This window comes from Notamacropus eugenii, chromosome 2 (genome assembly GCF_028372415.1).
Source record: "Notamacropus eugenii isolate mMacEug1 chromosome 2, mMacEug1.pri_v2, whole genome shotgun sequence".
Classification (NCBI taxonomy): domain Eukaryota; kingdom Metazoa; phylum Chordata; class Mammalia; order Diprotodontia; family Macropodidae; genus Notamacropus; species Notamacropus eugenii.
Genome location: NC_092873.1, coordinates 290,181,144 through 290,196,601, shown reverse-complemented (window position 1 = coordinate 290,196,601; position 15,458 = coordinate 290,181,144). Strand labels below are relative to the sequence as shown.

At 43.9% G+C, this 15,458-nt stretch overlaps 1 protein-coding gene across 3 annotated transcripts; it reads left to right on the top strand.

Annotated features, from left to right (window-relative positions):
* Nucleotides 1-1,308: 1,308 nt before the first annotated feature.
* LOC140527417 (chitinase-3-like protein 2) lies at nucleotides 1,309-15,076 on the top strand. 3 transcript variants are annotated; one of them, XM_072644332.1, is made up of 11 exons: nucleotides 1,309-1,593; nucleotides 2,935-2,964; nucleotides 3,538-3,742; nucleotides 4,432-4,488; nucleotides 6,476-6,641; nucleotides 7,291-7,415; nucleotides 8,074-8,197; nucleotides 8,278-8,460; nucleotides 9,076-9,192; nucleotides 13,584-13,722; nucleotides 14,487-15,076. In XM_072644332.1, the coding sequence occupies exons 1-11, from the start codon at nucleotides 1,569-1,571 to the stop codon at nucleotides 14,786-14,788; spliced, it is 1,473 nt and encodes a 490-aa protein (XP_072500433.1). In that variant the 5' UTR covers nucleotides 1,309-1,568; the 3' UTR covers nucleotides 14,789-15,076. The 3 variants fall into 3 exon arrangements, with proteins under 3 accessions (XP_072500433.1, XP_072500434.1, XP_072500436.1); XM_072644333.1 differs by lacking the exon at nucleotides 4,432-4,488; XM_072644335.1 differs by lacking the exon at nucleotides 8,278-8,460.
* The last annotated feature ends 382 nt before the right edge of the window (nucleotides 15,077-15,458 follow it).

The following is a 15,458-nucleotide window of genomic DNA, read 5'->3' as shown; positions in this document are numbered from 1 at the left end:
CTTGATGTAATGATCAACCAGAATTCCAGAGGACCAGTGATGAAGAATGCAACCTACCTGCTAAGACAGAAGTGATGGTCTCATGATGCAGAAAAAGATATATTTTTTGACATGTCCAATGTAGGAATTTGTTTTGACTCTATTTATTTGCTACAAGGGTCTCTCCTTTCCCCACCCATGGGAGAAAGGAGGTAGTAAGGGAGTAGAAGGGAGAAAAGAAATGCTTGTTAATTGAAAAAAATTTTTTTTAAGGTGTTTCATGAATAAGGGAAATCAAAATGTATTTAACAGAAGATGTCAGAGGTGTGATGCTAAAGTGTTTTAAAACATGTAGAGATTTCTTTAGAGCTTATCGTTGCTCAACAGAGAGGTTTTCAAATTTCCCGATCTTTATGTATAGTCAAAGCATGAGGAATGGCTGTGATTGGGGGAGGTGGGGCAGCAGGGAAGGAGGGAGGGAAAGAAGAAACTAAGAATCAGGAAGGGGTGGGCAAGTATCAAAAAAGGGTCCTAAGTACCACTGAGGAGAACCGAATAAGACTGAGAAAGTCTGTCTAGGCATCTTCAGTGCCTTGCTTTTAAGCTATATATTTGCCAGGGAGGGCAGGGTGAGTAGGGATGAGAGCTAAGTGCCACATACTACAACTGATTCCCAGGTAATCAATGAATAAGCAATTTATTAAAAGTTTACTATGTTCCAGACACTATGCTAATAATTAATAATAGTAATAATAAACAATGGTTAGCATTTATATTGCATTGCAAGGTTTGCAAAGCACTCTATAAATGTTATCTTGTTTTATCCTTACAACGACCCTGTGAAAATTAGGCACTCTTATCATCTGTATTTTATAGGTAGGGAAATAGAGATTAAGCAATTTACTTGAGTCACACAGCTAATAAGTGTCTGAATTTGAACTTTGGTCTTCTTAACTCCAGGTCCACTATGCATTGTACCACCCACTTCTCTGCTTCAGCTGCTACGCTGAAACTACAAAGAAAGACAAAAACATGATCCCTGTTGTCAAGTAGTTCACATTCTGTCAAGGAGAGAAAGTCTGAATATGAAAAGAGTGATAGAAAAGGGAAGATGAGTGCCAAAGATGGGGACTGCTGTGACCTTGGGTGCAGCTCTTAGCCTCCCTAGGCTTTTATGTCATCTGTAAAATGAAGGGTTGTACTAAATCCCACTAAGGTCTCTTCTAGCTCTAAAATCTGTGAGATGATCTTGGTGGTAGAAGAGGGGGGAAGGGCTCAGTACCATGTGTGCGTAGGGGGGAATTTAGAGACCATGATAGGAGCTCAAAATGCTGGGAATCTCAGTTCTGTGTTGACAGGATATTTGCTTTGGCATTTGCAGGTGGGCCATGTAGGGCAGCTAGGAAGCCCTGGGGACACTGTGACTCTGGGGCAACGTGTTCCTGAAACAGGTGACAGGGGCCCATGAATCATCAGTGACTGGAACAAGACTCTGCTGGGATTGGGGCTTGCCTGCCCTTTGAAGGTGCGCACCCAGTGGCTCATAAAAATCAACTCCACACTGGCTTCACAGTTTGAGAGCTCACAGAATGGCAAGACTGCTGCTCTGGGCTGGTAAGTGTGTCTGGGTCCCATTTGTCATTCTGCAACCCCATTTTCCCACAGAGAAGCTGTCTGTTTCACCTGCCCTTTGGTCTGCCCTGCCAAATGATCTAAACCTCAGGGACAATGGGCAGACCATCTTAATCCTTAGGATTAGGGATTAAGATTAAGATATTTAAGAGGGGTAGACTATGGAATTGCTACTGGGTATTCTGGAAAGCATCCCTGTATCTGTGCAAGGCTGTGTGCTTCTGTGTGTGTGTGTGGGTGGGTGGGTGGGTGGGTGTGGGTGTGGGTGTGTGGGTGGGTATATGTGTATAGGGGGGAAGAGGGAGTTGTATTTGGATTTGCATACAGGGTTCCTGCTTGTGAGATTTTGGACAGATCCCCTCATCTCCTCAGGACTTGGTTTCTTCATCTACAAAAGGGGAATAGCAGCATTATACTCATAGGTGTTTATATTTGTTGGGAGGCCTAAATGGGATAAAGGTGCAGGAAAGAATTGACGTTCTGTGCATACCTTTAGGTGCTACACAAGTGCCAGATATTTGTGCTATTTTGTCCATCTAGTCTCAGCAGATCCAGGGGGCAGCTTTGATTACTCCTGTTATGTATATATTTCTTTGTATTTGGAGTGTAGGTGTATTCATACCATGTGAGCCTACTTATGTGTGTATGTGTGCTCTTGTCTGCATTTCTGTTTGCATATAGGTATGTGTTTGGATCTAATACCTTAGGTTCATAGTTTTAGAACTTTAAGGGACCTCAAATGAGATTTATACACACACACACACACACACACACACACTTATATTTATATATATATATGATTTATATATATGTGTGTGTGTGTGTGTGTGTGTGTGTGTATCTTTGAAAGTGCTATGGATATGTTATGGGGACAACTAGGTGGCGCAGTGGTTAGAGTGCTGGGCCTGGAATTAGGAAGACCTGAGTTCAAATCTGGCCTCAGATACTATGTGACCCTGGGCAAGTCACTCAACCCTGTTTGCCTCAGTTTCCTCATCCGTCAAAGGAGCTGGAGAAGGAAATGGTAAACCATTCCAGCATCTTTGCTAAGAAAATCCCAAATGGGGTCACAAAGAATTGGAAGTGACTGGAATGACCAAACAACAATGATGGATATGGTAGCTATTACAATAATCATGAGGATTGTTATCTAGTCCATATGAGGCAGCTAGGCCAGAGAGGTGAGGGCCATGCATGTGGGAAGGAGCAAAACTGGGATTTATAACCAGGTCATCTGCCTCCCTGGCTAGCTGGTGTGTGTGTGTGTGTGGGTGTGTGTGTGTGTGTGTGTGTGTGTGTAATATTTTCCTATTTCTCCTGCAGGTTTGATTCTCCTGCTCCAGCTCCAGCTGGGTAAGGATATAGTACAACCTCTCACCTTCCCATACTATCTCTCCACCTCCCTCCCCAGTTCCCCTTAGGGCTGAGGAGTTTCACATAATGACAAGCTCTCTAAACTTCGAAAATCTTTCTTCAGGGGAAATCATTATTTTCTCTCATTTTAATGGAGAGGGCATCCCTTGGGGGATGAGAAAGCATACATCAACAACCCCACTTCAATATCTCCTTCTGGACACACTTGACTATACACAAGGAATCCTGGAGAATCCATGGTGACTGGGCCCCCCTCAGAAGGTAGAGAGCACAGTGGAAAACATAAAGGATTTGGAGTCAGAGCACCTGGATTCAAATCCTGGTTCTGTCATTCAAGTCTTGGCTGTGTGGACCAAGCCCTTTCAACTCTCTTAGATTTAATTTCCTCAGCTGTCAAATGAGATTTCAGGCTAGTTGACATCTCCACTCTCTCCCATTTTTAAGAGGGTATTAGCCAGTGTAGGGGTTTGGTTTCCTGTGAATGTGTCTGGCCCACCCTGGGGAGATCATTCTTTAGCTCTTCCCCCAGTAATGTCTGCTTTCCCATGCCAGGTATGGCCTTCAAACTGGTCTGTTACCTCACTAGCTGGGCCCAGTACCGCCCAATCCCTGCCTCCCTCTTCCCCGAGGACGTGGACCCTTATCTCTGCACCCACCTTGTGTATGCCTTTGCCTCAATGAAGAACAATAGGATTACCTCAGAAGAGAAGAATGATGAAGAGAAAATGTACCCCCAGCTTAGGAGTCTCAAAGAAAGGTCAGACATCCTTCTGTGGGAGTTAGCTGTGGAGTAGTGGAGAGAGGACCAGACTGTCAGTAAGGAGGTTAGGGTTCTAATCCTGGCCCTATTATGTGACTGTGGGGCAAGTCACTTTTCTATAGTCTTTGGTTTCCTCATCTATAAAATGAGAGGATTGGTCTTGATTATCTCTCAGGTTTCCCTTTTTATTTATTTATTTTTATTTTTTACATTTTATTCTAAACAAGAAATAAAACAAGCACCTCAAGCCCCCTTTGAGTCCTACCCTGCTGTGTTTCGATAGTTTCCCTGAGACATGTTGGGGAAGCTGGGTACCTGGTTAATGGAAAGACCAGAACAGAGGCTGTGTTTAAAGATTAGACATGTTCATCATGACTTACTTCCTGCTCTGCCTGGTACTTCCATTGTCCCTATATTCTACCCTTTCCATAGAAGAGGGAGGTTTCCCATTTATAAATACAGGTGGAAAGAGAGTAAAAGCCAATTGAATATCAGGAAAGCAACTGTCTTGGAATGTGCTTGTTTTCTAAGTCTGTCCAGAGGTGAACAAAAATGATGTGGAGTCAGGAGAACTGGGTTCAAGTCTTAGTTTTGCTGTTTATTGGCTATACTTCTCTGAGACTCCATGAGGGCAGATAATTGAGAGCTGGCTGTAATTCCCTCTATCTCCTTCTTCCCTATAACAGAAACAAGGAGCTACATATTCTGCTGTCCATTGGGGGCTGGTACTTTGGCACAAACAGGTGGGAATGTTGTCATCACCTCTGGGTTGAGGAAGGATCGGGATTGGTGAACAGAGTGGTAGAATGAGGCTAGAACCTGAGAGCTTGTGGAGCAGGTGCTATGGATATGCAGTAGGTGTGGTCAATGAGGACTTGGCTATAATCTAGGTCCACCAAGGCTGGGGCTCAGGCTGACTCTATAACTAGGGAAATTAGGTCACTCTGTGGTCTTATTTATCCCAAGGGATCTCTCACCATTGGCTTTCTGTGGCTCCTCATATGGAGAGAAATTCCCATTATTGTTATTATTATTAGTGGTAGTAATAGTGGTGATGGTGGTGGTAGTAGTAGTGGTGGTGGTGGTGGTGGTGGTGGTAGTAATAGTAGTAGTTGTAGCAGTAGTAGTAGTAATAATAGAGTGGAGTTAGTGGATGGAGAGTTACTCTTGGAGCCAAAAGACTCATAATCAAATCTGTTGTTTGACTCATACAGAACAGCTGTATGGCACTGAGCAAGACACTTATCTTAACCTCTTAGTTCCCTAGACAATTCTCTAAGTTGCGGATAGCATGTTGACCTGCACTTCCCTCATTTAGGAGCTCCCTATGAAATCACAAGTCCATTCTATATCCCCTAAGAGAGGCAATAGATACTGCCATCACCCTGGTACATGCTTTCATCACTTCACACCTGGATTTTTGCAATAGCCTGCTGGTCAATCTTCCTGCCTCAAATATCTCCAGTTCATCTTTTACTCACTTTCAAGATGGATCTTCCGAAAAGTGAAGGTCTGACCATGTCACCCCTCTTATACAGTACACTCCACTGGCTCCCTATCACCTGTAGAGCCAAATGTAAAATCTTTTGACTTTCAAAGCCCTTCATAACCTGATTCCTTAATGCCTTTCAAGTCTTCTCCACCCTCCTCTGATCCAGTGACACTGGCCTCCTGACTGATTCTTGAACAAGACACTCTGTGTCTCCAGACTCTGGGCTTTTTCACTGACTGTCCCCCATACCTAGAATTCTTTCTCATCTCTACCACCTGTCTTCTCTGGCTTCCTTTAAGTCCCAGCTAAAACCCCATGATCTGCACTCAATTATTTTCCCTCTAGTGCCTTCCCTCTGATGATTATCTTAAATTATCATATATATATGTATATGTGTGTATGTAATGTGTGTCTATATATCTTATTTGTATACAGTTGTTTGTGTTTTTCCCCTTGTTAGGACTGTGAGGTTCTTGGGATTGGGGGCTGTTTTTTGCCTTTCTTTGCAGGCTCAGCACAGTGCTTGGCACATAGTAGGTGATGAATAAAGGCTTTTGGACTTGACTAGTGTAGTGGAAAGAGCCCTGGATTTGGAATCAGGAGACTTAGTGTTGAGTCTGAGCTCTGCCTACCTGTGTAACCTTGGGCAGTCCATATTTGAACCTCAGTTTCTCTATCTGTAAAATGGAGATCATAATACATGCATACCCTACTATCATGAGGAGAGAGCTCTATAAACCTCAGAGGGTCATGTGAATATAAATTATTATTGTTTTCTGGTTGGGAGAGAGTCTTGGCTCTGGAACCATAGGACTGAGTTCAAATGATGCCTCTGATGCTTACTACCTGTGAGACCTTGGACAAGTTATTTCACTTTCTTGGGTCTCAGTTTCCTCATCTGTAAAAAGAGGGGGTTGGGCTACATAACCTCTGAGACTTGCTCTAGATCTATGTCTTTGTTTACCTACAGAGGTGGGAGAGTACAGGACTTTTAACAATATCTCCCGAACTCAGCAGTGGGAGTGGGGCTCAGGCTGACCCAGAACACTCAGAAAAACAAAACAAAGACAAAACCACTGTTTGCTTTCTGAGTTTCTAGTCTGCCCTTCCCCTTGGGCCCCTGCCCATTTCAGCTGGCACCACAACTTGGTGCTTCTCGAGTTCTGCTGAAGAGACCCTGTGGGAGCCAGGAACCCTGTAGGGATGGCACCTTCCTGATTCCGAGGTCTTCCCCACAGATTCACCAGGATGCTCTCCACATCCAAGAACCGACAAACCTTCATTTCCTCTGTCATAGCTTTCTTGAGGAAGCACGGCTTTGATGGCCTTGACCTCTTCTTCCAGTACCCCACGTTTAGGGGCAGTCCCAAAGAGGATCGGGGCCGATTCACCTCCTTGATTAAAGTAAAGTCACTCTCTAGGGGCTGGAAGGGAGAGGGAGGCCCTGGGACAGGAGTGGAGGCTCCCTGAGGGGAGATTCCTGAGCCAGTACCATCTTTGCCATACTGGGGTGGGGGGAATGGGATGGGATTGGTGGGTTTTCTGGCAACAAATAAAATATCACAAACACTTAAGATGTTGGGGGGTGGTGATGCTGGGCAGGAGTCCCTATGGCAGTCCTTTTGTTTTTCCTTCTGCCCCTTCACTCCTTCTGCTACTTTCTCTCTCCCTCCCTATCTGCCTCCATTTGCCTTTCTCTCCAATGCTGCCTCCCTAACTATTGTCTACATCTTTCCCTCAATCTCTCTGTCTCTCTTTGTTTCTCTCTCTCTGTCTCTCTCTCTCTCACATACACACACACACACACACACACGCAAACATACATTCTGTCTTCTTTGCATGCCCCCACATTCTCTCTCTCTCTTTCTCTGATCTGTCCCCCCTTCCCCCCTTTCCTTATCTCTTTTCTTCTGCCTCACTTCTCCTCCCTTGTCTGTCTCCTTTGCCTTGCTTCCTTCCATCTGCTCCCTTCTCTCTACCTCCCTCCCTTGCCTTACCTCCCTTGACCTTCCTCCCCCTTGCTGCCCTGCCCCTCTCTGCCACGTCTCTTTAGGAACTTTGGGTTGCCTTCCGTAATGAGGCCCAGGTTACTGAGCAAAGCAGGCTACTGGTCACTGCAGCTGTGTCTGGTGACTACGTCATCATCAACCATGCCTATGATGTGTCAGTCATTGCAAGGTAAGGAAACAGTGACCCTGGCTGGAGTCAGGGTTGGAATGGCAGGAGAGGGTTGTTACTTGAACTCAGGCAGGCAGAGAAACTTCCAGCTTGCCCTAGTATAAGTGTGTGTAGAGTTGAGGAGGAAGGGAGATTTGTCATCTACATAGCCAAGGCTTTCCCAGTGCAAGACGTGGGAGTTCATCTTGAAATTCACCATAATCATCACTATAGTCAAGTCTTCTGCAGGACCCTACACAAAAAACATCAGATGGACTTGGTTCCTGCCTTCTAGCAGCACACAATCTAAGAGGTATACTCCGGCACAAATGGGTGATGGACCAAAAATGCAAAATTTTAAAAAAGTGTTGTGTGCTTATACTGGTTACCCAAGAAGAGGAATGTGTTACAAGGGGGAGAGTAATGGGAGAGATACGGGAGCTCTATAGGCAGGAAGTCATTAGTCCAGGAGGACTTTGTAGAGGAGGGAGAATTTTAAGGATGCTGGAAGGATGTGGAGAAAAAGTATGGCAGATACCTCAGGCCCACAACATGAATTGAGAGAAAGCAACAAAGGCAGAAAGCAAAGGAAAAACTTTGGGATAAAAACTTCTGCCTGTTTTTGGAATGGGAACTGACTGTCTAAATCTTCATGTAATTCTATAATGTTCCTTTCCAGGTTTCTGGACTATATCAGTGTCTTGACTTTTGATTTCCATGGAAGTTGGGAAGTGGTCACTGGGCACAACAGCCCACTGTATGGAATGAATAAGCAGAGGAATAAAATAGACTACTTAAATTGTGTAAGAAGGTGGACATAGGCTTCTATGGGTGGGGCCCCCGCTAACAAAGAGTGGGCTGGAATCTATTCTCACCTCTGCAGGAAGTTGCCATGAAGATATGGCAAAAGAAGGGCACCCCCCGGGAGAAGCTCATCATGGGATTTCCTGCCTATGGACGCACCTTTGATATCCTGAGCTCCCACAATGGAGTAGGGGCTCCTGCTTTTGGGCCATCATCCCCTGGGAATTACACTCAGGAGTCTGGGTTTTTGGCTTACTATGAGGTGATTGGGATAGACCTTCCATAGAGGGAAAGAGATCCCTTTGGGAGAGTCTTACATGCTGGACATTTCTGTTTACTTGGGGAAGTGTGCCCTTTCTTTCCTTTCTTGGGGAAACAAGAGGTGATGGAGGTCTGAGACCTTGCGAATGCTAGGGATAATCCCCAGAGCATGGATGTGTTGGGGGTAGGAGTGCCGATGATGTATTCTGTCCTGTGATCAGGAGATGAAAGAACGAAATAGAAACAGGTGCTTCTAAATCCATCTTTCCTTATTTCACAGAGTGTAGAGATGATCAGAAAGGATTGGCTTTGTGAACCTTAAAGTGCTATATGAATGGGAGTTATGGTTATTACTACTGTCTAACTGCCTGGTTAGTCTCTGCCTTCTTGGGGAGAATGGATAGTCCTAAAGTCCTTCCCTTTTTTTCCCTCCCCTCCACCCCAAAACATATGCCCTTGGTGAGTGTCCTTTCATACTTGTGCCACATATACCCATCTAGAATATACCTCTCAGGATTGATAGGTGGCCCCATAGGCCTTCCTTTCCTCTGTACTCATCACCTCTGCCCATATGTTTCACACACCCTACTTTTATCTGTGCTCTGCTTGCTGACAGATCTGTACCTTCCTCAAGGAAGCCACAGTAAAATGGATTAAGGAGCAAAAAGTCTTCTATGCCTACAAGAAGAATGATTGGGTTGGCTATGATGATGCCTACAGCTTTATTCACAAAGTAAGGACCTGACTCTTCCTTCTTCTCAAGTTTCCACGGGGCTCCAATTCTTGGAGACACATAACTGGGCCCAATGTGCTCCATATTTCCACTTCCACTTAAAATTCAATTCTAAGAGAGAGAGAGAGAGAGAGAGAGAGAGAGAGAGAGCGCGCACACACATGCATAAGCTTAGAGTGTTAACAGTTTTTTGAGAAGTAGGCAGCTGTTTTTGTCATGGAATTTGGTGTGGGTATACCGGGAAAGCCCCTGCTCCCACTCTTTGATGTAATACTGATGTCTAACCTTCTCCCCTCCCCTCAATTCAAGTTTCATTCATTTGCCTTAAGGTGTTGCTCCTGGGCAAAAGACATTGTAAATATCTGTGGCACAGCACATAAAGCCATTATTAGTCATGTGCACATTAGCATGAATTGATGGATCTGATCCTTTCCTTAAGTTAATTGGGAGAGCGGGTTTGACAGCAGTAAGGGAGTAGAGAAAGAGGTCAGAACATAGGGCACCAACTAGCTGTGGAGCCCTGGCAGCTAAGGAGGGTACCTGATAGGAAGTGAAGGAGGAGAGTACCTAATACTTGAAGCTGGGAGGGTGTGAAAGATAAACTTTTCAGACCTCACACTTTCACACAAACCTGGCTCGAGGCTAAAAATGCTCTAAGAGAAAGGATTGTCTCCTTTCTGTCGTTCCAAGGAACATTTTTGTACTGTGGCCATCCATCCAGTGCTCTCTGCACACTGGGGTGAGTGATGGACTGGCCACAAGACAAACACAGTTCTTCAGAACAACGGAGGAGGCATTGTTCAGTGATGCACAAAAGGCATCCATGCTGTAGGCTGCCTGCCCCAAATGTAGTGACTCAGCCTTCCATTCTCATTATGGATTGCCTTCTCAGCTGAAAGACATCAAAATCTTTCACTGTAATAAAGGGGAGTGGATTGTGTACTTAAAACTAAGCAGGCAGAGGGCCAGGAGCAAAGTCCAAGAGGGAGGCATGCAATGGAGTGTTCAAGAAATGATGAGTGCCCCAGTATGTCTGGAGCAGAGGGCTGGTGCAGGAGAATAAGATTTGAAATGAAGTTTGGGGCTATATTATGGAGGGTTTACAAACCGGACTTCCACATTTCACTTTTATTCTCTAAGCTGTGGGGAAGACATGAAAGGTTTTTTTGAGCACCTGCTCTCCTACCGACCTAACCCTAGCAGAGGATCAGATCTACTGATTGATGTTAAGGTATCTAAATACTAATGATTAAAACATATACTTAACCCAAATCTGGCAGTCCCCCTGAAATGCCTTTCCCTCATTGTGTTGTGTGGATGCTGTATTATCCAAAGCTATGTTATCTGAGTTTGAAGCTGAGAACCCAAGGACATACACATGCCAGGTCAACTGCATGCCACAATGAGGCACTGGAGTGGATATTGTAAAGGACTGTCAAATTAACCTTCTTAAGACATCTTTTTCCCTTGCTGCTAACAATAATTATGGCTAGTATTTAGGTAGAACTTAGAAGGTCACAAAGTATTTTACACATTTTATCTCATATAGTCCTCATAACCACCCTATGTGATAGGTGCTGTTATTGTTCCCATTTTACAGATAAGAAAATTGAGGGCAGAGAGATGTTAAGTGATTTGTCCAGGGTCTCACAGCTAGGACATATCTAAATCAAGATTCGAACTCAGGTCTTCCTTACTCTAGGTCCAGCGTTCTATCCCCAGTGCCACCTAGCTTGCTCCTGACTGTCTTTAGGATCAAGAGAGAAGAAACTACAAGAGATCAAGAAACTACTCTTTGGTAGTTTCTATGAAGCTGGAAAGGCTTAAAATATAATCCTGGCCACAGACTGTTGTTGAGTCTGCTGTCTGAGGACCAACCACAGTAATTACACAGAGGCCTTTCCTGCCCCCATATGGGCAGAGGTGATGAGTACAGAGGAAAGGAAGGCCTATGGGGCCACCTATCAATCCTGAGAGGTATATTCATGATGTCCATGAAACCAAGAATACAAGCTAGCCCTAATTCTTATGAATCTCTACCTCCTCCTTTTCCTTTTTCTTCTTTTTCTCCTCCTCCTCCTTCTGATTCTTCATCTTCTTCTTCCTCTCCTTTTTCTTCTCCTCCACCTTCTCTTCCTCCTCTTTTCCTCATCTTCTTCTTCTTCTTCTTCTTCTTCTTCTTCTCCTTTTTCTTCTTCTCCTTTTTCTTCTTCTCCTTCTTCTCTCCTCCTTCTCTTCCTCCTCTTTCTTCTTCCTCCTCCATCTCCTCCTTCAGCTCCTCCTCCTCATCTTTTTCTTCTTCCTCAGAATTATGTAGGGATTTATCTTTTTAATCTAGACATTAAGACCTTTGACTAATGACAAGATCCCACTGCCCTGTTCTGTTTGTTAATTTTTTTTTTGACAAAAACAACTGATGTCATACAGCAATACACAGCTGTAGAGACTCTCATTCAGCAAGAAGTCCCTTGTGCTTATGGAAAGATCGAGAGTCCTTAATTAATGCAACAACAGAGCTAGAATTCAGTTCATTGACCTTCTTATTATTAACGCTAAGTGAATCATAAATTGAAGTGATGTAAGTCTGCTTAAAGTCTTTGCCACTATCATCAACCAATCAATCAACAAGAATTTACTAAATGCCTACTATGTGTCAAACACTGTGCTAGATTCTAAGGATACAAATACAAAGAATGAAATAATCCCCATTGAAGATGTTTTACACAAGGTCCAAATGGAAGAGAACTTTTCTCTAAATGGTTATGTATGATGTACTCCAGATGTTCCCATCTGTGGACGATATTGTTTTGATTGCATCAAACCCCAGGAAATTATAGGGTCTCTTCAGCAAGATTCATGAATGCTCTGATGAAATCAGCCTACTTCAGGATAAACTAGAGAAAAATGCCCCTGATTTGGACTATGACATGAAGTTGGCTGTCCTTTCTGTCAGTTCGTCCATCAGTACTTATCTCTGGAATGGGGTGGTGATGGTGCAGGTAGATAGTGACTTGGGTCAGGAATGAACTAGGAAGAAGAGAATAGGTTGGAATGAATTTGAAGACTGGCACAGTGCAATTTAGTTACAACCAGTTTCTCCCTGTTGCAAAGACCTATCTATTTTGAGGGAGGCAATAAGGATTTATAAGCTATTTGATGAGAAGAATGATGTTATTATCAAAAGGAGGGAGGTGGAAATCTGAAGCTTGGTTTCAGATATATTGAGTTTTAGGTGGGGCATTCAGGTGGAGATGTCTAGGTGGCAACTGGAAGTAGAGAGTTGAGAATTGAGGACAATTTTGGAGTCATCCCCATGGAGATTATAGCTGAAGCTATGAAGAAAAGGAGAAAATATAGAATGAGAAGAGCAAAGGGTTTTGGAGTATGTCTGTTTTTCAGAGACAAAAGTTTCCTAGTGTTAGAAGGGATCTTGGTAATCACAGAATTATAGATGAGAGTTGGACCAGATCTCAAAGGACATCTAGTTCAACCCTCTCATTGTACACAACAGCTAATGGATGCCTATAAAGGTTAAATGTCTTGCCCAAGATAACACAAATAGCACTGAGATTCAAACCTAGTTTGACTCCAAATCCAATGAGCCTTTGGTTTTTTTTGTCATTATGTCATCCTGTACCAAAATAACTTAACCAACTAGAGAACTGAAGCCTAGAGAAGTTAATTTGTCCAAATTGTATTGCTAAATCCTAGGCTCAGGAATAGAGCTCGGGCAGTTCTTCTTATTCTAGTATTTTATTTTGTATTGGACCTATGATTTCTTGGGTGTCAGAAATTCCCAATGATGAGTCCTCTCCAACAAAACATAGGGGTAACCTTGCATCTTAGAGAGTGAAGTGACTTATTCAGGGCCACACAGTATGTGGGTCACAGGTGGGATTGAACTCAAGTCTTCTTGACTTAGAAGCCAGCTCTCCATCTGTTACACCATGTTGACTTTCACTTGAGTATTTAAGAAAAATGCATGGGACCAGTGAGGAATACGAGAGAGATAATTGTGTGAGAGTGTGTGTGTGTGTTTGTGTGTGTGTGTGAGTTTATAAATAATCCTCAGAAGACTGAGACAGGGCAAGAATACTTTGACTTATCCTTGCATCCTTGCCCTGTAGGAGTGGGAGAGGAAAGGTTTTCATAACTATTGCACTTGCCCTCCAGGCCATGTTCACTCTTCCACCATGCTGCAAGAGGAGAAGGGGGCTCCCTGGCGGCTTTCTTATTCTTCTCAGGGGTAGATTGTTTCCCAAATAGCCTGGGAGCTCCCAAAGGTCAAAAATGGAATCTCTTTCTTCCCTTCTCCCACAGCACCCAAAATGGACTCAGAACAATATTGTGCTCAGAACAATAAGCTGGCTAACATTCACTTACTTTCATAGGCATGGTTTGTAAAGGATGAAAACTATGGGGGAGCCATGGTGTGGTCCTTGGATTTGGATGACTTTAGTGGCTCCTTTTGTCGGCAGGGGTCCTTTCCCCTTGTGAATACATTAAAGGATGCCCTCCTGAATGCCAGCAGTAAGTAAAATGTCATCTAGCAGCAAGAAAACCTGGGTCAGGGTGGGCCTTTCCCATTCAGGCCCTAGGGCTCAGGAACCTCAGGCCTGTTGACCTGAGTCTTGCAGCAGATATATAATGGGACTTCCATTTGATCTGATATATTTGGTTGGGTTGGGGGAGTTAGGGTAAGTACTAGCTGTTGCGAGAAGGTGATAAAAGTGGTAAAGAGTTTAGAGGCCATCCTAGTTCAATCACTTCATTTTATAGATGAGGAAGCTGAGGCCTAGAGGGGTCAATCACTTGCCTAAGTTCATACAGTTAATTGGAGGACTTGGGACTAGAATCTAGGCCTTCTGGACCTCAGACTATGGCAATTTACACTCTGACCTGAGGCCTCACTTGGCCAGTGCCCTTCCAAGCATGAGTACTCAGGAAGTATCTATTCTGGGCTCAATTGTTTCTCCTTTGGAATGCTTATAAGGGTCCAATTTATTCAGGAGGACCAAAAGAACTTTGTTGAGGATATGGTCAGAATGACCATAACTATAGGTTAAGCACAAAGGACAGCTGGGAGCTTTACAAGTGGGCTGATGCCTTCTGAGTCATTCATAGCTCAGTTACAGGTATTTTAATATACCACTGGAGTGGGAGGATAAGGACTGGGAATAGGAAGGCTGAGTCCTTGAAGAAGAATTGCAATCCTAAATCGGCCTGGTGAGAGCTTTGGGAAGGGGAACTGTCAGAAATGGGATCCCAACCAACTCTTTATGCTCTTATTCTAGAGCCCACCTTAACGCTTCTAGGTCCAACGAGCTTCCCGACTCCTCCTGATGTTTCTACTTCAACCCCTAGAGGGAAGACTTCTCCTCAGCAAAAAATTTGGGTTGCTCTTAATATCACCAACTACACTTTGGAGGAGAACACAAATCCTACCTTTGGTTCCAACAGTCTGGATACATTCAAGAAGAATCTCTTTACTTCCCAGTTGCTGAAGAAGCCTTCTTCAGCTCCTAGAAATACTGCCATTCCACTTGTTGGTAGCAGCCCTCATCAGGCCATCCCCACCTTGGAAGCAACTACTTAGGCTCCTGATAACCCTACTGATAACTCCCTGTCAATGAGAGTAGTTCCCCTGTTGGCTCCATTGTCCTTTCTAACAATTTTCCCACCTTCACTCCATTACCCTAAACAACAAACCAGAATGCTTCTTTATAAATGAAAAAGAGGAAGTCTTGGTGCCTGGAAAGATAAAGAAAAACCATGGGCCTGACTGGAGCTGCATGTGTTTGACAAGTCTCCCTTGTTAGAGCAGAGACATGAAGCATCTAAGCCCATCTTTTTTTTTTAACCAATAAAACTTATAGTCCAAGAATTCTCTCTCTGTCACCCTATTATCACAACATAATAATAGCAACATTTATACAGTGCTGTTGTGAGGGAAATTTTACGAAAGGGCAAGCTGAGACAATTCTTTAAGCAAAATAACATTTATTAATAGGGGCCTACTACCTGTTAATAAGGCACATCAGTGGCTTACCTCCATTTATGCCAAAGCCAAAGACCCTGAGCCAGAGGACAGCTCTCCTTTTTCGGAGAAGAGTAAAGAACAGAACAGGGGAGGCAACATCATGATTGCCATCATAGGTTATAACATGATTGGTTACAAAGCTGAGGCAAAAGGAACAAGGTGATTAGTTGGAAGTTTAACAGTGGGGGCTAGCAATGGCCTACCCTTCTTCTCTCATGGGACGAAG

Coding starts and splice junctions, on each gene's coding strand:
- LOC140527417 (XM_072644332.1), top strand. CDS start 1,569: ATGGCAAGACTGCTGCTCTGGGCTG. Junction 8,461..9,075: donor GGTTTTTGGCTTACTATGAG/GTGATTGGGATA, acceptor GCTTGCTGACAG/ATCTGTACCTTCCTCAAGGA. Junction 9,193..13,583: donor CCTACAGCTTTATTCACAAA/GTAAGGACCTGA, acceptor TTACTTTCATAG/GCATGGTTTGTAAAGGATGA.